Source organism: Mus musculus, chromosome 15 (assembly GCF_000001635.26).
Source record: "Mus musculus strain C57BL/6J chromosome 15, GRCm38.p6 C57BL/6J".
In the NCBI taxonomy this organism is placed as follows: Eukaryota; Metazoa; Chordata; class Mammalia; order Rodentia; family Muridae; genus Mus; species Mus musculus.
In genome coordinates, this window is record NC_000081.6 from 44,498,378 (window position 1) to 44,519,220 (window position 20,843).

Here is a 20,843-nt window from a genome sequence, read left to right on the forward strand (position 1 = left end):
GGTGAGAGGCACTGAATAGCCAAGTTACAATTATTTAAAGTTTGTTTATGTCTGTATATTAATTTGCTTTCTTTATTTGGAAAAATAGATTATAACATTGGAAAACTGGGAGACAGCTGATGTGACTAATGAAGTCCAGCAGGTCACAGTAACCAGCCCGTGTGTGGGAGCTAACTCATGTTCCCTTTCCCAATACAGATTCATCTACAACATGGAAAAGACTGGTAGCTATACTAACTAACAAGAGAAATATTTTCCTTTATGTATAAACATATGTATAAAGTACTCATTCTAGCATAATGATAATTTAGAAGCTATAGCTTCAGTAGCGTGCTAGACAAAAGAGAAGAAAGATATTATAAAGAAAGGGTTCTACTGAGATTAAAAGATAGCAAACAAATGTCAGGCATATCCCATTGCATTTATTTATAAGCATAATAATACTTTTATACCTAAAAGCATATGCATATTTATTATTATTATAAGTTCAGAAACTAGGAATTAAATTTATCATAATACAGAATAAACACATCTTTCAATTTTTCTTAGTAACACATCTACAAAATACTAATTTGTCAGTCAATAATATATTTCTATATTAATAAATTTTAAACAACTTATAATCCTAGACAACTATGTTTTGTTGCCTTAAATCAGAAATATCAATTAGTACATGCAATGGTTATTTTTATGTCTTTTATCAAAGACAATACTAACCAATTCAACAGTCAATATTACTATCCTGGATCACTCTTCTGCTTCTTCACTTTAATGTGACCAAGAATAAATTTAAATGAAAGATACTATTTTGGGCTGCAATAGTCTAGAAACACTTCAATTTTTCTGTTTTCCTTTTGAAATTCATCCAAAGTCTGGCTGCCCGCTGATGCTTCTGACTTCACGTTGAAATCAGCTTTAAATGACCTTTGGTCTATAAAGCCAGATTCAGTTCAAGTGACCAGCAAGAGGGATCTCCAGAGCTATATCTACACAATAACCTTTGTATCAACTAGAGGTAAGCTGTGTTTCACGTGTGTTATAGATCACAGAGAAACTTTGAAGCTTTAGGAGACCTTAACAAATACATAAGAAAATCTAGCAGGGTGTATATACAATAGTGTACTCAATAGAGGACAGTGGAATTGAAGGCCTTACTTGGTTGCAAAGTGGCACCTTAGACACAAGCTCTTGAACGTAAGTGGTTATTGGGAATTAACTTTATACTCTATCGACAGCTAACAAGCTAGCAGTTTTCTGCACTAAATAGATGTTTAGTAAATAGTGTTTACTAAATGTTCTGCCGTAAACATTTACATCTAAAAAAACTAAGCTAATGTTTTGAATAACCTGGTGCTCTATACTGCCTGATACTATTGTAATCTGCTCTTCTTATAATGTTTCCCCTTAATCCATAAGTAGCATTTAAATGAATCAAATGCTATTTTGGCTGTTTCTTCTGTGAATAAATCTGCTCTTACTGAAATACTTTCATCTTTCCCAATTCCTCCGTCTTTTATGTTAATGCAACTCCAAATACACTCAATTTAGTTACAGTTGAATGTCTCTTTTTGATGTATGTGTGTTGTGTTCATTTTAAATTTCTATTTGGTACCTCATACAGGAGACTTTGATCTGCTTGGTTATGAAGTATTTGAAGGAAGTAATGTCACGCTGAGTATCACAGAACAAACCAAAGGAAAACCCAATTTGGAGACGTTTACATTAAACTGGGATGGGATTGCTTCTAAGCCCCTTACCCCAGAGTCATCGGAAGCTGAAGTATGCTCCATGAACATCCTACTATGTATCTCTTCTGGGTCCTTTCACAGTTCCCACTGACCATTTATAGACAGATGTGAAAGGAAATTGCTTCAAGATATCAGTAAAAATCACTTAACATTGGTTAACTTAACAAAATGTGTATCATAAATGATTCTGTCTCATGTGAGCTCAGAAACAATATAGTGTGACCACTCATTTTTCTGGACAAAGGATCTCAAATCTATCTCCACCATTCTATGATTATGTGGGGAGCATTTATGGTCCTACTCACACCAGTATTCTCCTTCACCCTAAATCCAAAATTTTATTATGTGCAAGTAGGAGAGACCTTTAGAGATGAATGACATCAAAGACTTTACTATGAAACTTAAATACTTCATTATTTTTATTGAAAACAAACCCATTTAATATCTGTTTTATGTAAATAATACATCAAGGTGATATAATACATTCTGCTACTGCCTTGGCCAATACACTGTAAGAAAAGAAGGGAGGAAATATGACAATGACTGAGAAAATAAAAATTAAAAAAACATTTTTTAGCCCATGTGAAAGAATAACCCATGCCACGTAGGGGTGGAGTGGGGGATGTGTTTAAAGATAGCATGCTTGTGCATTGCCCAGTTTTGTAAATAGTCTGTGCAGTGAGTTTCAATTAGTATCTGCTCGGGGATTAAATATTATGAATTGCCTTAAGCCTTTAATTCCTAAGCAACAATCATTTTTGTGCTTTGCTAGACAAATAGATGTGAAGGTTATAAGACTTATGAGTGCTTAATTATTCCCATTTAATCCAAAATATTTAGTATTTTAGATAATTGGAAGTTTAGGCACACAGAGTTTGTTATGTTCTCTTGAAAAGCATTTGAGGATATAGTTTTTTCTAGGAAATTTTGAATCAATTAGGGACCATTTATTTATTTATTAGGGACCATTTATATATTTAATTAGGTAATTTTTATTTCTTTCTTATTGCTGTTCTTAAAACACTAGTTAATAAAATGCCTGCAGTACATAAAAGTAATATAATAATATCCAATTGGACATAATTACCCTTAAAAAACCTCTTGATAAGGTCAAAGGACACTTCAAGAAATCACATATTAGCTTGAAAAATTCTTACAAAGTTATAGATAAAAGTATCCTAATTGTGGCTCACATGGGAATTATCTCATGAAAATATTCTGATAGAAAACCATTTAGCCAAATTAACAGTAGAGTTGCTAATGCCCTAAATTCACTAGAAAGGGTCTACTAAAGCACACACTCCTTATTTAGTTTCAGGTAGCAGTGGAAGAGATGGTGAGTGCCAAGTGTCCGCCGGAAATAGCACATTTGGAAGAAGGATTTCTAGTGAAATACTTCAGAGACTACGAAACTGATTTTGAACTGGTAGGTAGTATTTAGTGAACCTTGAAAGGGACTGAATAAAATCTCCCATGAGTGTTTAAGATTTTCTGATATTTTTTTCTTGAATTAGCATTAGTTGTCAGTACTTTGCTGAGTCAAGCTGCAAGGTTCCACTTTGCATCTTCCCTAAAGCTAAGAAGAAAGCAGTGCTTCCATTGTAGACAGTGGACACAATGGATAAAGATAAGAATTTTAGGTTATGTTTATGTGGTTTTTTCCACATGACTGAAGAATATGTTCCCTTCCTCACTGGCTTCAGACCATATAGTTTGTATTGGAATAAATTATAGAATGATTTACAAAAAATTCCTTTTCTTACTCTTTTGAAATCATTTAGTCAACTATTACAGTGCCTCCCTAATTCTTGTTTGTTTCTTGACAAGATAAAAAAAATTGTTTAGTATATAAATAAAAATATTTTTAAAAGTAACATTCTATTTTTTTCATCTGAGTACTTGAGGAAGCTAGATGTACATTCTTTCTAAGTGACACTTCAAGAATATCAAATGTAGTTTTAGGGAGAGGAACCAGTGAATAGAACACTTGTAAACATGTGAGAACTTGAGTTCGTATTCCCAAAACCCATGTAAAGTGCAACATGGCAGTTGAATTTCTGTGCTTGTATAGTGAGATGAAAATCTCCAGAAACTCACACCAGCTAGCATGTATATGCAACAGCAAAGAGGTTCTGTCTCAAAGGATGTGGAAGATGTGGCCTGAACTCTAATAATGTGCCATGACACATGTACACCTCACACATAAACATGAATGTGCACAAAGCATTCATGCACACTCAAAGATAAAATATAGGGTCTAGGTAATTATATGAAATCAATAATCTAGAAATAACTATGAGTCATTAATATATACATTTCATGATACTTTACATTAATAGACTTATTAGCAATAAAATAGAATTTTTACAGCTTAATGGCAGCCCTCGCAACTTAATGTGTGTATATATGACTATAATCCTAACGAATGTAAGGATTATGTTCCATTCCTCACTACTGTATTTCCCATCACCATCCTAACATTCATTTCTGTTCTCTGCTTAACTTCTGCTATATACATTTTCCAACACCAGGGTCCTTCTGTCTTTGATGGATCACACAGATATTTATCCTCTGAAGTCTGTTGACCCTTTCTCTGATTTGAACAATTGCTGTTTATCTTTAAAGGCAACTCAATTACTTCTTCTGGTGGGATTGCTTTTATATGAGTTAGATGCCTCTCATGAGTAACAGAATCTTTAGCTATTTTGTCCCTAGTATTCCCCCTTCATAGAAGAATAGTGTTCTTCATCACTTGAATTATTAAAAAAAATACAATAAAAATAAAACAAACAAAATACTGTTACAGGGTAATTACTAAACAAACACTCATGGAAAATGAATAAAATCTTTAATTAGCTTATTGTATAAAAAAAAGATGATAGAATTTGGAAAACAGTCATATAGAGGCACAACAAATAGGGATCAGAATGAATATATGAAGAATTTCATAGGTGGGAAAGATCTTTTTAAGTTACAGTACTGAAGAAATAAGGTGATTAGGGTAAGACCTTGAATAACTTAGTTGCAGATGTTGTAAGAAAAGCAAGACAAAAAGTCATACTTTTATTTTAAATGTTGTTTTTATAGGAGCATATTAATAGAGGGCAGAAGACGGCCGAAACAGATGCATATTGTGGCCGTTACTCCCTGAAAAACCCAGCTGTACTTTTTGACTCGACAGATGTTAAGCCAAACAAATCACCATATGGAGACATTTTATTATTTCCTTATAATCAGGTGAGCTTGTGAAAACTATATGCTAATTGAATCTGGGAAATACCCAGCTAATATAATTTCATGAAAATTTAAGACTAAGAAAAGTGCTTGCCATTTTGAGTCATGTCATGTTGGCAGGAGTAATGATTCATATACTGGCTTCTGTGAGCTTTCTTCTGGTGATTCTCAGAAGAAAAATGAAGGAGAGGAGGAGGGAGGGAGGGAGGGAGCAATAGCAGGAAGAAAATATATCATCATGTTTTATGCTTTATCTTATAATTTTATAAGATATTTTATTCATAAATTTTAATTGGAATTTATAGATAACTCATTCTCATAGGGTGTAAAATACCTTCTATTTTAAAAAGGAAATAGCATAAAAATACACAAAGATACTGTTAAGTCTTGTCTTCCATAAGAGGAAGCTCCCAATTCTTTGACAGCTAATTAGTCAAAATATAGTAATTTTTTAATGTTCTTGTATATTCCACATACAAAGATTCAATAAATATATACTGCTTTGCATTGTATTGATTTGAATTGTTATAATACAAAATAATTGTAAAATATTATTATTGACTCCTTGCTTATTTTTATGTAGTTGTGTTTAGCATACAAAGGATCTCTGGCCAACTTCATTGATCTCAAGTTCAAGTACCAAGACAGTGGCAAGATCATTAGAAGTGCTGATGTACAATTTGAATATAACTTTGCTTCTGGAAATAAGTAAGATACATTATGAGTTCAAACAAGTATATATGTGTGTGTGTGTATATATATATATATGTTAATGATGGTCTCTTCTCTTTTGCTCATCACGATCAACTTGGCTTCATTTCAGAGATACAAGAACAACTCAACATAAACAAATCAGTAAACATAACGCACCACATGAATAGACTAAAGAACAAAAATCACAAGACACTTACAATAGATGCAGAAAAGACTCTTGACAAAACCCAAAATCTCTTCATGATAAAACTCCCAAGAGATTAGTAATACAAGGAATATGTCACAACTTAATAAAGGATACATATGATAAACCTATAGGCAACATTATGTATCAAAAGGAAAAACTCAAAGCATTTCCACTAAAATTAGAACCAGAATTTCTCTTCTATTTTTCACATATTTAACATAGTAGCTAATTTTACTCTAACTTCTTTTCATTAATGTGCTCTATAACAGTTCTGTTTCTTAACTTCCTACATATGATAGAAGGTTATTTAACATCTCTATAGATAATACTAAAGCTACAAAAAAATTGTGTATGAATACAACACTAATCTTTTACTGAGAGTGAAATCATTTGTTTTATAAAATTTAGGGGGTAGCATTTGTTCATATATTTGTGTACATGTGCCCGTGGGAGCATGTGGAAGTGTGTGTATGTATGTAAACAACAAATGTTAACATTGGGTACTTTCTTTAGTCACTTTCTATGTTATTTTTGAGATGGAGTTTTAAAGTAAACCTTAAGTTCACCAGGTGGACTAGACTTTAAAGTCAATCACTCCAGAGCTCCTCCTGTTTCCGCTCTCCAGTACTATCATTAAAGAGTGAGGCACCAGTGTTTTCAAAGGATTTTGGGGACTTGAACTCAGATACATTTGCTTGTGCAACATGCATTTTCCAAATAGAGCTATCTTTTTAGCCTACTGTTCATTAAATTGTAACACCATTTAGACTGTGTGTGTGTGTGTGTGTGTGTGTGTGAGAGAGAGAGAGAGAGAGAGAGAGAGAGAGAGAGAGAGAGAGAGAGAGAGAGAGAGAAATATAAACACAAAATTATTCAATGAATTTCAGGTGGACTTACACTTGCATAGATCTTCTAGATTTCTTACAAACCAAATATGCTGGGACGAGTTTTTCTCTACAAAGGATTACCTTACAAAAATCGTCAGAATTCCAGTCCATTTATGTGGATGCAGTGTACATTGGACAGACACCTACAGTCTCTGTCTTGGATGGTATGTTGAGTCATTTTATGTAGACCTAAGTGCTAATATTACAAGTGAAAATTTTATTTCTATGTCATAGCATCGTTTATCCATTTACTAAGTTTGATTCATAGATTCATACACAAGAAATTATGACAATAACAGAGTAAAAACACTGTAATCTTATTTCCAACTTTTTCCAGATATGCCAAAGAGGAGACCTCCAGCACTAGCAAACAAAGGAATATTTTTAAAGCATTTTCAGGTTAATCGGACCAAATTAAATGGATCAGCTATGACAATTCAGTATTCAGTTACCATAACTTCATATAACTGCAGTCATAATATACCTATGATGGCTGTGAGCTTTGGACAGGTAAGCCTAGATCTTTATGGGTACTACTTTTAACTTCATGACCATCAGATTTCACGTAGTATATCTTCTTAACTAAAACATATCTGGTATACAATTGAATAATGCTGAAGCAATGATCATGATTTAGAGACTTATTGAGGTTGAAGATGAAAATTTTAAAAATTCTTCAAAAATGTGTCTGTGGAGAAAAACCAGGGAGAAATATCCATAAACATCAAGGCTTGAGTCCTTTGATATGACTCAGTGTATAAGGGTGGCTGCTGCTGCCAGTCTTGATAGCCTGAGTGCAATCCCTGAAGCCTACATAGTGGAAAGAGACAGCCAAGTCATGCAAAGTGTTTTATGACCTCCAAAGTACAGCATGAAACATGGCACACATGCACAAACACATGCAAATGAGAGGGTAAATTAATATGTAATTAAAAGGAAGAGTGTCAGATTTAAGTAGAATTTTCCTTATATGCATAAACATTCATTGGCTCTCCGTTAAATATTCATTTTGTAGTATATTTTAGGTTAATTTAGTTATGTATATGGGAGTTTTGCCTGCATATATGTGTCACTACTTGTGTGCAGTGTCTACAGTGACCAGAAGAGGATGTCCCAGTCAATTGCAGATGTCCATTCATTAGCATGGCTATATAGACATCTCTCCTTTTCCTCCATATAGCTGATCATGAACCTCAGCCCAATCCCCCTCTCCATCCTCTCTCCTACCCAGTTCTCTCTGTCTTCCTCCTATGACTCCATCTCCTCCTATGAACCCCTGCCAAGGCAAGGATTAGGGTTTGTGGACTATGGCTTTCAGATGGTCAAAGGAATATTAGCTCAGAGATTAAAGCTTGGGAATTGATTAGCATGTGAATATAAAAAAATAAGAACAGCTCCTTGTTCCATCTGTCTCCTATTCCCCCTTCTACGTGATATTCAATCATCCTGACTTATTCCTTACTTCTTGTTTAGCTTCTCTAGTTCTGTGGACTATACCATGGTTATTTTGTACTTTATGGCTAATATCCACTTATAAGTGAGTACATATCCTGCAAGTCTTTCTGGGACTGGGTTACACACTCAGGATGATATTCTCAAGTTCCATACATTTGCTTGAAAATTTCATGATGTCTTCGTTTTTAATAGCTGGATGGTATTCCTTTGTGTAGATTTACCATAGTTTCTTTATCCATTCTTCAGTTGAGGTACATCTAGTTTGGTACCAGTTTCTGGTTATAATGAATAAAGCTACTATGAACATAGTTGAGCAGGCATCTATGTGGAATGGTAGAGCCTATTTTGGGTGTATGCATAGGAGTGGTATAGCTAGGTCTTGAGGTAGAATTATTCCCAGTTTTCTGAGAAATCATAAAATTGATTTCCAAAGTGATTGTACAAGTTTGCATTCTCACCAGCAATGGAGAAATGTTCCCCTTGTTCCACATTCTCATCAGCATATGCGATCACTTGAGTTTTTGATCTTAGCCATTCTGACCAGTGTAAGATAGAATCTCAGAGTTATTTTGATTTGCTTTTACCTAACGACTAAGGACTATGAACATTTCTTTTAGTGTTTCTTGGTCATTTGAGATTCCTCTGTTGAAATTCTGTTTAGCTCTGTATCTCAGTTTTTATATGGTTATTTGGGTTCTTTGGTCTAACTTCTTGAACTCTTTGTAAATTTTGGAGATTAGCCCTTTCTTTGTAAGATGTAGGGTTGGTGAAGATGCTCTCCCAATCTGTAGGCTGCCATTTTCTCTTATTGACAGTGTCTTTTGCCTTATGGAAGCTTTTTGGTTTCAGGTGGTCCCATTTATCTATTGTTAGTCTTAGACTCTGAGCCATTGGTGTTATATTCAGGAAATTGTCTCCTGTATCAGTGAGATCAAGGCTATTTCTCACTTTCTTTTCTATGAGATTTAGTGTATCTGGTTTTATGTTCAAGTTATTGATCCAATTGAACATGAGTTTTGTGTGGGGTGAGAAATATGCATCTATTTGCATTCTTCTACATGTAGACATCCAGTTAGACCAGCACCATTTGTTGAAGATACTTTCTTTTTTCAACTATATGGTTTTGACTTCTTTCTCAAAAAAACAAACGTCCATAGGTGTCTGGATTTATTTCTGGGTCTTTGATTCGATTCCATTGATAACTATGTCTGATTCTGTACCAATTCCATGCAGTTTTTAATATTATTACTCTCTAGTACGCCTTGAGGTCAGGGATGGTAATTCCTTCCAAACGTATTTTATTGTTCAAGATTATTTTGTCTATTCTGGGTCTTTTTCCATATGAAGTAGAGAATTGTTCTATCAAGATCTATCAAAATTGTGTTGGAATTTTGATGGGAATTGCATTGAATCTGTAGATTTCTTTTGGTAAGATGGCCATTTTCACTATGTTAATCCTACTTATTCATGTGCATGGTAAACCATTCCATCTGATATCTTCTTCAGTTTCTTTCTTCAGAGACTTGAAGTTCTTGTCATACAGATCTTTTACTTACTTGGTTGGAGTTATTTTATATTTTATATTATTCATAGCTATTGTGAATGGTACTGTTGACATAATTTCCTTCTCAGCATGTTTATTGGTTATATAGAGGGGAGCTACTGGTTTCTTTGAGTTAATTTTTTATGCAGGCCCTTTGCTGATGGTGTTTCTCAGCTGTATCTCTGTTAGAATATTTGGGGTCACTTATGTATACTATCATATCGGGAAATAGTGATACTCTGACTTCTTTTTTTTTTTTTTCAATTTGTATTCCCTTGATCTCCTTTAGTTGTCTTATTGCTCTGGCTAGAACTTGAAGAGATAGGGAGAGAGTGGGCAGCTTTGTCTTACCCCTGATTTAGTGGAATTGATTTAAATTTCTTTGTATTTATCTTGATGTTGGCTATTGGCTCGCCACATACTGCTTTGATTTGTATAGTTATATAACTTGAATCCCTGATCTCGCTAACATTTTGACATGAATGGGTAGATTTTGTCAAAGGCTTTATCGGCATCCAGTGAGATTATCATGTGATTTTTTTCTTTCAGTTTGTTTAGATGATGCATTATGTTAATGGATTTTCATATATTGAACCATTCCTGCATTCCTGGGATGAAGTCCAAGATGATGTTTTTGATGTGTTGGATTCAGTTTGCAAGTATTTTATTATCAATGTTAATAAAATAAATTGTTCTGAAGTTTTCTTTCTTTGTTGAATCTTTGTGTGGTTTAGGTACCCTGGTGACTGTGGCTTCATAGAATGAGTTTGGCAGTGTTCCTTCTGTTTCTATTCTGCGGGGGCAGTGTGAGGACTATTGGTATTAACTCTTTCTGAAAATCTTGTAGAATTCTGCAGAAAAATCATCTGGTCCTGGGCTTTTTTTTTGCTTGGAAAACTTATGATAACTGTTTCTATTTGCTTAGGGTTGATATGGCTACCTTATCTTTTTTTCTTAATTTAATTTAATTTTTAATTCATTTTTTGCACTTCATATTCCATTCCCCGCCCCCACCATCCACCTTCCAACTGCTCCACATTCCACATCTCCCCATCTCATGTGGATGCCTCCACCCCCCCACCCCACCTGACCTTTAAACTCCCTGGGGCCTCCAGTCTCTTGAGGGTTAGGTGCCTCATCTCTGAATGAACACAGATCCAGAAGTCCTCTACTGTATATGTGTTGGGGCCCTCATATCAGCTGGTATATGCTGTCTGTTTGGCAGTCTAGTATTTCAGAGATCTTGGGGGTCCAGATTAATTAAGACTGCTAGTCTTCCTACAGGATCACCATTCTCCTCAGCTTCTTTCAGCCTTTTTAAATTCAACAACAGGAATCAGAAGCTTATGTCCATTGGTCTGGTGCAAATATCTGCATCTGACTGTTTCAGCTGCTTGTTGGGAATTTCGGAGGGTAGACATGATAGATTCTTTATGGTGAGTGCTCCATAGCCTCAGTAATAGTGCCAGGCCTTGGAACCTCCCCTTGAACTGGATCCCACTCTTGGTCTGTCACTGGACCTTCTTTTCCTCAGGCTCCTCTCCATTTCCATCCCTGTAATTCTTTCAGACAGGAACAATTATGGGTCAGAGGTGTGACTGTGGCAAGGCAACCTCTTCCCTTACTTGATGTCCTGTCTTCCTGCTGGAGGTGGGCTCTATAAGTTACCTCTCCCTAGTGTTGGCATCCCCCCAACCTCCTATTTCCTGAGGTTGCCTGTTTACATTCTTTCTGCTGGACCTCAGGGCTTCATTCCTTTTCCCTCACCCAATATCAGATCAGGTTTCCTTCTCACACACACACGAGCATCTACTTTCCTTCCCAGGTCCTAATTTGTTCTGTGAAGCCACAATTACTCTGATACCTAAACCACACAAGGACCCAACCAAAAATGAGAACTTCAGACCAATCTTGCTTATGAATATCAATAAAAAATACTCAATAAAATTCTTGCAAACTGAATCCAAGAACATATCAAAACCATCATTCACCACATCAAGTAGGCTTCATCCCAGGGATGCAAGGTTTGTTTAATATATGAAAATCCATTAATGTAATCCACTGTATAAAAAAGCTCAAAGAAAAAATCACATGATCATCTCCTTAGATGCAGAAAAAGCATTTGACAATCACCCTGGGAAGAGAGGAAATAGATTTTGCAAGTGGACTTGAGAAGATGAGAACTGGAGCAGGGTGATTCATACCCGCACTCTCCCCGCCACCCCAATCCTCTACTTCATTGGTCCTCTCTGAGTTTGTAGATTTTAGATTGATTACTTAACAGCTAATATCCACGTATAAGTGAATGTATACATGATTTTGTACTTTAAATTCTGGTTTCCACACGTTCATTGTTTTTTATTAGAAGCATGGTTGAGTTTTTGTTGTTCTTGTTCATCCTGTACCCCTGAATCTTGATGAACTCATTGAGTTTTTAAGAAGTAACTTTAGATCAAGGAAAAGAAAAGACTTAGCTCGTAGGAGTTTCTCTATGATTACTATTTTGCTGTCTATAATCAATAAGCTGCTTTTCATATTTTTGAACTTCATTGCAATAGAATCATAAATGTTCACATCATTTTAATCAAGTTTTCCTTATTAATATTGCAAGATTCATTTTATTACCTTTAGTGATAGTTCATGCTTTTGAATTGCTGCATATTATAGTAGAAAAAGAGCAAAGTTTGTCCTTTCTATTGGTAGAGATTTGTATTATTTCTAACCTATGGCCTGAATAAAGTTGGCACGTACACACACACATAAACACACACTTCCTTCCTATCATGCATGCTATTTATTTTTTTATGAATTTTAACTCTGCAAGACTGACAGAAAACCTCAACATCCAGAAATTGGAGACTACCATGATCCTTTATACTTACAACCTATGAATATAACACTTATTATTTTTGTCTGTTGGTTAGTGTTTGATGCTTTAAAATTGTTTAATGAATCTTGGCAGTCAGTCTACTGACCTTATAACTCCTTGTATTGTTGGTTACATATTTATAGTTATTTTATAAAAGGTGTTTTAATTGTTTGATAGTGATGATTACATCTTATGTTTTTGCCTCCGCACAGAGGTGTGCTTTGTACTTTAAAGAGAGTGCTTGCTTGATAAATATTTGTTCCTTGAGTGATGGAGGGTGTGCTCTGAATTAATGAGCTATTACTGTGATTCCAGCTGATGGCTGCACAGATGACTGGGTTGACTTTGGCCTCATTACTGAGCTGTATAGGCATGGCCTGTGTTGATTTATGGAGCTCTCCTTAATGTCCTGAAGAATCCTGAATGTATGAGGCTCATTTATGTAGTGTCACAGGATCCTACATGATGAAATAGAAACTGTGTTAGCCATTGTTAGGTTTAATCACTCTATCAATATTTATTTTGGAAATTAGATAATCACAAATGAGACCAAGAATGAGTTGGTTTACAGAGGAAATAATTGGCCAGGGGAGTCAAAGATTCGTATTCAAAAAATTCAGGAAGCTTCTCCACCTATAAGCGGCAGCTTTGATGTTCAAGCTTATGGACATACCCTGAAAGGTATATATGAAATGCTCAGAATTACTAGAGACATACCAAAGTTTTTCACGTATACATGTATGCATTGTTTGCTAAATGTTCAATAGTATTGCTACCATTATTTACTGTGTACAGTTATCTTATGTTCAAACACCTAAATAAATGACACATAATAACATGAGCCACATTGAAGTCAGCGATAGCATTTTTGTCTCAGAATTGCTCGTTCCTAGTTTAGTAAAGAATTCAACCATCTGAAGCCAGTGTTATCAGTTATAGCCATTTTTATTTAAAAGTAATACACAAAATGTCAGTAAAAACATAGCAAACTCCTTAAAAATCCTTTTTCTGAAAGTGGTTGAAACTGTGGCCTTGTATAAAGTTGAAATTGTGAAAATATGGAAATTAAGGCCTTTATGATGCATGCATTGAAAAATCATGACTGTGCTATCCAGAAACGTTATAATATTAAAATAATACAAAATTGAATTGGAATAGTATTTTAAAATACAATTTTAACTAATCCATCTAAATATCTGCTGTCCTATCCAAAAATAGTCCTTATTACCATTTGTCCACTGAAGAGTTGGGCTGAAATAAGTATCATATATTGAAATAATTAATATTCAAAATATTACCGCTAATGCAAGAAAAAAAATAACTTATGTCTATTCTTCCCAATCTTTATCATATAGACAGTGAGTGCTAATTTAAACAATCGTGATATTTTTTGGTACACTTATTTTTACTGACATTTTCTTGATTTATATATTTAAAATTCAAACAAGAAACAAGATTATCTAGAATAAATGACACTTGAGTGTCTTCTTCATTGCCTTATCAAATATAACTTTTAATTTCTAAAAGTTTATCTTACTTTCATGACTTACCAATTATTCATAAAGCAAACTGCCATTCAAATAAAAATATCAAAACCAAGACAACATTTAGGTTCATTACTCATATACTTTTGTTTCTTGTTAATACATAATCTGTTAGGATAAATGCTCTAAACTTCTTTTTGACAAGAATGTGATTGAAGAATGATACTTTACACACACAGTACCATGAAGAGTGCTCAGTTTGTGAATTTTTGTTCCTTTCTGTGATGCAGGCATCCCTGCTGCTGTGCCAGCTGCAGACTTGCAGTTTGCTCTGCAAAGCCTGGAAGAAATAGAACAAGTCTCAGTAAACAGAGAAGGAACCTGTGCTGGCTATTCATGGAGCATCAGATGGACAAGCCCCCGTGGAAAGCAACCTCTTCTGCAGGTCCCTGCATTAGTACAGCTTCTGTGTCCTTCTCTTTGCTCTTTGCTCTTTGCTAATTTGCATTCTTTCTCATCCTAAAAAGAACTGGAGATTGTGGATTTTTCAAAAGCAAAGCATAAACTAATTTTATTTTATTTTGTTTTTGTTTTTGTTTGTTTATTTGTTTGTTTGTTTTACATAGGGTCTCACTTTGTAGCTTTGGCTGGTCTGATACTTGCTTTGTAGACCAGGCTATTGAATAGATACAAATATGGACAGAAATCCATCTGCTTTTGCCTCCCACATGCTGGGATTAAAGGTGTGTGTCACCACACCAAACTCATAAATGTTCTTTGAAATTATTTGAACACACAACTATTCTGCATTAGAATGAGCAGGCGGGTGTTCTTTTCCATAGAGACCAGCTTTTGGTACTTTTAAATCCCATTGCTGTATGGGAAAAAAAATCAAGAGGAGTTATGAAAAGATCCTTGATGGTATACAGGCAGTCTCATAAATATATTCATCCATAATTTAGAAGATACACACACATAATTAGCTTCATTGCCCATAGTTCTTCTGAGACTGTGAAAGGTTTTATAATTGTAAAGATGGCCTGTTCAAGTCAAGTCTAAAATTGTCATCTACTGTTATATTTTACATATATTAGACAAATCAACACTAGTGTATCTCAAGAGGAATGGGAGCTCACAGAATCTAAAATCAAAACAAGACTCCTGCAAATAGGGTAGAGTAGAACCCTCTGGGATTTGTGTTTTATGCACACACACACACACACACACACACACACAATCACTCACTCACACACAAAGATAATAATTCTTAGAGGTTGTGAAAGTATGAGAAAGCACTTCTCATATCCTGTTGGTTAGAATGTAAAGGCCAATTTTTTGGCAGATGTTGTAGTGCTATCTTAATATATACCTGTGATTCAGCAATCTGTTATATAATTCTACCCTACTGAAACAGTAGTACAAATGAGAAATGGTATAACCAAAAAGGTGGTTACCACTGCATCATTTCTCCCTGTAAAGCTGTAGAAAGTTAAATTTCTTTGATGAGAGAATAATTGTTGAAATGACAGAACCCTTTACTGACTACTCTGTAGCCATATGCTATGATAAGGTAGAGAAGGTGCAGAACCCTACTCAGGAAATTTATTGAATGGGGAGACAGAAAAGTAGAAGGAAAAAAACACATAAAAGTATGTAGACATAAAATTCATTGTGCAAGATATGCTATAAAGCCACAGGGGTTATTTTACAGGCACATACTTGGAACTAGAATTCTAAAATTCTATTATTGAGACTGGCCTCCTCTTGCTAGCCCTGCTAATTTATGATATTCACCTCTTCTCTTTTTCCCCCAGTCTCCGCTGCTTATTCACTATTGCTGTTCTTCATCACAAGCTTATGTGTAGTGCATCATGGAGACACTTATATCTTTGCTAGTGCCTTTAGGTATCAGAAGGTTACCATACTGGCATAAGGATATTGAATGACTAGAAGAGAATTTTTATGACTAGAAGAGAAAATTATTCTAGAATGAGACAACAAAATAGCCAGAGATGAAAAATGCTAAGGGAAAATATAACTCAACTTTTTAATTATTTATGAATGATTTGCCAAAGTAACTATATTGGGAAGGAACAGAAAACATTTTCCAATATAAAATTAAATAAATTTATTTACTTTAGGCCTATTATATTTTAATTAATGTAACATATTATAATCCAATGGTCTTACTATTTTTCCTTGGAGTTGATTATTGTTTTTCTAGAAATTTTTCCAAACAAATATTTCTAAATTTAATTTTTTACATCCATAAGCTTTTATTCAGTTTTCACTTATTCTTAAATTGGTTCCATTTTCCATTGCTATTCTATAAAATCATTTTGTCTAAAAATAGATCAATGATTCCAACATTATCGGAGAAAAGGCTAATGTAACAGTTACCACAATAAAGGAAGGTGGCTTATTTAGACAACGTATCCCTGGAGACATGCTTCGTACACTGAATCAGCAACCACAGGTATGATTCAAGCTTTTCTCATAACATTTATAATTTCAAATGTATAACTAATTTATACCAATATACCAAAGACCTTGTAAAATGAAAATGTTTTCAACTGTAGTTTCACGTGAATATTTTTAAATAATTGATCAACTGAATATTTTCTAAATTTGGAGAAAATTATCTTCCTGATGATGAAAGAATTCTTTTAAATCTACCACTGACAGAATTAGTAATTATGTTATTCTATTTGATCTTTATAACATTTATGTTAGGTAATTATTAATGTTGCAATTATTAATGTTGCTGCTTTAGTGATGAGAATATTAAAATATATTAAGTATAAGTGACTTTCCATAAAGCAACCTCTAACTATCTTCCTTTTTTTTTGTTTGTTTTTTTGTTTTTTGTTTTTTCGAGACAGGGTTTCTCTGCGTAGCCCTGGCTGTCCTGGAACTCACTCTGTAGACCAGGCTGGCCTCGAACTCAGAAATCCACCTGCCTCTGCCTCCCAAGTGCTGGGATTAAAGGCATTCGCCACCACTGCCCAGCTCTAACTATCTTCTTAAGACTAACTAAAACAACGCTTTCATGATTCAATTTATGTAAATCTCTATCCTACATTTACTACAAGCTGGGTGACAGCAAGGATGACATTTGTTTTCTTTTTTGTTTATGTTTTTGTTTTTGTTTTTGTTTTTCGAGACAGGGTTTCTCTGTGTAGCCCTGGCTGTCCTGGAACTCACTATGTAGACCAGGCTGTTCTCGAATTCAGAAATCTGCCTGCCTCTGCCTCCCGAGTGCTGGGATTAAAGGCATGCGCCACCACGCCCGGCTGACATTTGTTTTCTTGCATGTGTCTTTTTTTTATTCCCATTTACAATTGCATTAGAAGCCTAATGGAACATTTACTATACAAATAAGCATATGAATAAATGAATGAGTACATGAATAAATGAGGTGTCAATGCACAAAGCATAAATATTTTTGGGAAAATAACATGCTTCTTGTTCTAAATCCAGTGCATAAAGTATATATACTCCAGAATTATTACTACATCTCATTACTAAATTCTTTGTATATTGTACTAAGCTTGCAGGCCCTTTAGCCTTGTTCAACTTTGCATCTGTGCTTTTTGACTTGAAGGTTGAAGTCTATGTCAATGGAATTCCAGCCAAATGTTCAGGTGACTGTGGGTTTACATGGGATGCCATGATTACTCCCCTGATCTTGACAACAACACCTTCCGAAGGTAAGCTTTGGTTTTAACCTTAAATACAAGGTGCTGGATAGATAAAAAAATATATTTAAAAATAGGCTCTGTGGTGGTACTACCCTTCCCATCCCTGACAGTGACTTTTAGTATGGTTTAAAATCTTTTTCTTGATAAAGTTCTGCTGATTTCTTTTGAAGAACTAGCCTTTAGTGTTTCTTGTAATTTTTTATTCCATTGATTTTAAATGTCATTATTTTGATTTGCTGTTGTTACCCATACTCATGTTTGTACCTCAAGTTTATTCATTTTCACTATTTGGCAGTCAAATATCTCACAGTTTATTTATAAATTCTCATGTTGAAAACAAAACAAAAAAAGAAAAATATAACCTGTGATAATGAACTTTAAATATTTATTATTGTCACTAACTATGGCAAGAAAACCTCTCAATATAGTGAGAACTATTTATCAGCTGAAACTATGGAAAAGCACTCATTACTTACTTGGAAAAAAATATATGAAGCCAAAATATTCCATTGATATCTCTATTCTCTACTTTTACAAATTACAATCAGTCTCTATAATTTCTCTGTGACTTTGAGACATTGCTTAATATTCATCTGGTGAGAATTCTCCAACAGAGGTAGCAACTAGGCAGGCAATAGGATAGCTATAGTGTAACAAAACAAAAGAATTGAGTATTCACTTCGAGAAAACAAAACAATTAATGCCAAGAACTCATCACAGCCTAGGGTGTGTTTTATTGGGGAAAATGTGATTGTGTTTTTTGTGTAAACTCCTAAAATTGTAAATAAACATAAGGAATAAGGTGTAAAGGGTGAGTTTTTAACCATAGTGATGAATTCAGAAATCACTACCTTATATGCGGTCTTAGTAATTGAAAGTAAACTGTATCTGGTTTGTGCCCTTGCATTTGCTAATTTTGTGTGTGTGTGTGTGTGTGTGTGTGTGTGTGTAGTTCTCCCAAATTACTTTGGGCTCAAAATAATTAACAACCATGTTTGATCAAGTTAAAAATAATGGAAAAATATAATGAGTGCAATAAAAACTAGCCATTTTTTCACTGACAATTAATGGCTGCCACATATTGTTATACACATTCCAATCATAATCAGAAATATTATGAGAATCTAAAATTCCCTTTAAGTATTATCCCTATCCTAGCCCCTACAGCTCCCTGAGGCAACCACAGTAATTCTCTTTGTACATTTTCTTTCATTCTGTTTCAATGCCTTTTGTATTTGAGATACATATATAGTAATTTTGGTGTGTGTGTGTTTTGTTTATGTCTGTGTGTCTATGATGGGAGTGAAAAGTCAGTCTTAGGTGTTATTTCTCAGGAGAGGTCTACTTTGTTCTATCTGTAATTAGAATATATTAATAATACATAATAATTGGTTTCATTGTGACATCTTCATACATGCAATAATGTTTTCTGATCATACACATCTTCCATATCTTCTCTTCTCTCTTCATCCTCCCACTGATCACTGACCTCTTCCCAATTCCTCCTCTTTTGCCTTCAAGATGCATGTCTTTCCTTCCATGTCCTTTGCAAATGAAGGTCACTTGTCCCTCATTCTTTTCTCCATGGTTTCATGGTGGATTGATGTTTTTTCAACTTATTTTTCAAAATAATAATTTTTCTTTTCCTTTCTAATTCCATATTTCAGTAAAATAATATTCTGATGAATATTAACACAGATATCCATAATAAAATCAATACATAATAATTCTATGGAAAAATATTATTGCCAAACACATGTGTCTTTTCTCTCTGCTTAATTTCAAGCTTATTGTTTGTATCTTATAAAAAAATAGGCATATTCTTCCTAAGAAATATCTGATTTTATAATAACAGATTCTAATTTTTTTTTTCATTTGAAATGTAGTAACTTAAGTTTTTCACTTTCAGGATCCTATGCAGAAAGCACGATTCTAACCATAGCAGGCTCTGGATTTTCTCCCACCTCAGCTGTATCCGTCTCTGTTGGTTCTACCAGATGCTCTCTTCTCTCTGTGGAGGGTAGGTTCTCTCAATTGTCATGGAGTTTGACTGTTTTTCTCCTAGAGAAACTGGAAGAAAGAACTACCATGAATATAATTGTCTTCTGGTATATATTTCAGAGCCATGAAATTAGCAACCTGGTCTGGAAAGTGCCAATGACTATATATATATATATATATATATATATATATATATATATATATATATATATATATATTTGATTATGACCATAGACTATTGAGTGTTATACCATGTCTTTATCGCAAGAGGAGTAATCTACCAAACTTCCACTCATATATACCTTACAAACTTACGTCACAAGATATTTCATGTGTTTATGTATCTCTAGGCAACAAAGATATTCAAAGTATGTCTCTTTTCTCTCATGGTCTCTGATCATGTCCATGTTGTTGCTGTTTATTTGCTTTTGTATGTACTGGGGATTGAACCCAGAGCCTAAGGCATGTTAGGTAAGTACTCTACCAAAAACTCTATCGCCAACCTTTTGTCTATGCTGTGACAATGCCGAAGTAGTCATCCTGAGGTAAGAGGACATGATCATATTCTTTGATTTCTATTTCAATGGGATCTCTCAAGCTATGCAGAATTTAAAGATCATTTATTATTTTAAATTCTTGACATTGGTTCAAACATAGTTACTTTATTTCACTGAAACATCATTCACAATCCCAGATATTTTCTGCAATTTAATGATTGAAATCACATGCACAAGACCACTTACCAAATAGTTTCTGTTGATCTTTATTTAAATGTGTTCTTGAAGTAAAATAGACAATATTATAACAGTATTACTTAACTATAGTAAAGTGAAGAAAATGTTTTCATTTGATTTCATCACGTTTATTGATAGAACATGTTATTTTACTCAGTTGTGGATATAAGTAAAGTGTTGAATGAAAATTTTATTTAAAATTCATAACTTTGATGTAGACTTTATTTTTTCTTTTCTTTCTTTTTTATTAGATATTTTCTTTATTTACATTTCAAATGCTATCCCG

At 34.1% G+C, this 20,843-nt stretch overlaps 1 protein-coding gene across 8 annotated transcripts in view; it reads left to right on the forward strand.

The window, feature by feature from the left end:
• Pkhd1l1 (polycystic kidney and hepatic disease 1-like 1) overlaps positions 1-20,843 on the forward strand; it is a 143,981-nt gene that overhangs the window by 40,982 nt on the left and 82,156 nt on the right. For all 8 annotated transcript variants that reach the window (XR_383993.4, XR_875261.3, XR_875262.3 and 5 more), the window contains 13 exons: positions 89-224; positions 872-1,015; positions 1,622-1,779; positions 3,061-3,174; positions 4,836-4,985; positions 5,566-5,690; positions 6,771-6,934; positions 7,108-7,280; positions 13,171-13,318; positions 14,412-14,566; positions 16,475-16,597; positions 17,726-17,831; positions 19,732-19,842. Coding sequence is in view for 2 of the 8 variants with exons in the window: in XM_011245522.3 (XP_011243824.1) it covers positions 89-224; positions 872-1,015; positions 1,622-1,779; positions 3,061-3,174; positions 4,836-4,985; positions 5,566-5,690; positions 6,771-6,934; positions 7,108-7,280; positions 13,171-13,318; positions 14,412-14,566; positions 16,475-16,597; positions 17,726-17,831; positions 19,732-19,842 (1,807 nt within the window). In the remaining 6 variants the exon portion in view is untranslated. The remainder of the gene's footprint in view (positions 1-88; positions 225-871; positions 1,016-1,621; positions 1,780-3,060; positions 3,175-4,835; positions 4,986-5,565; positions 5,691-6,770; positions 6,935-7,107; positions 7,281-13,170; positions 13,319-14,411; positions 14,567-16,474; positions 16,598-17,725; positions 17,832-19,731; positions 19,843-20,843) is intronic.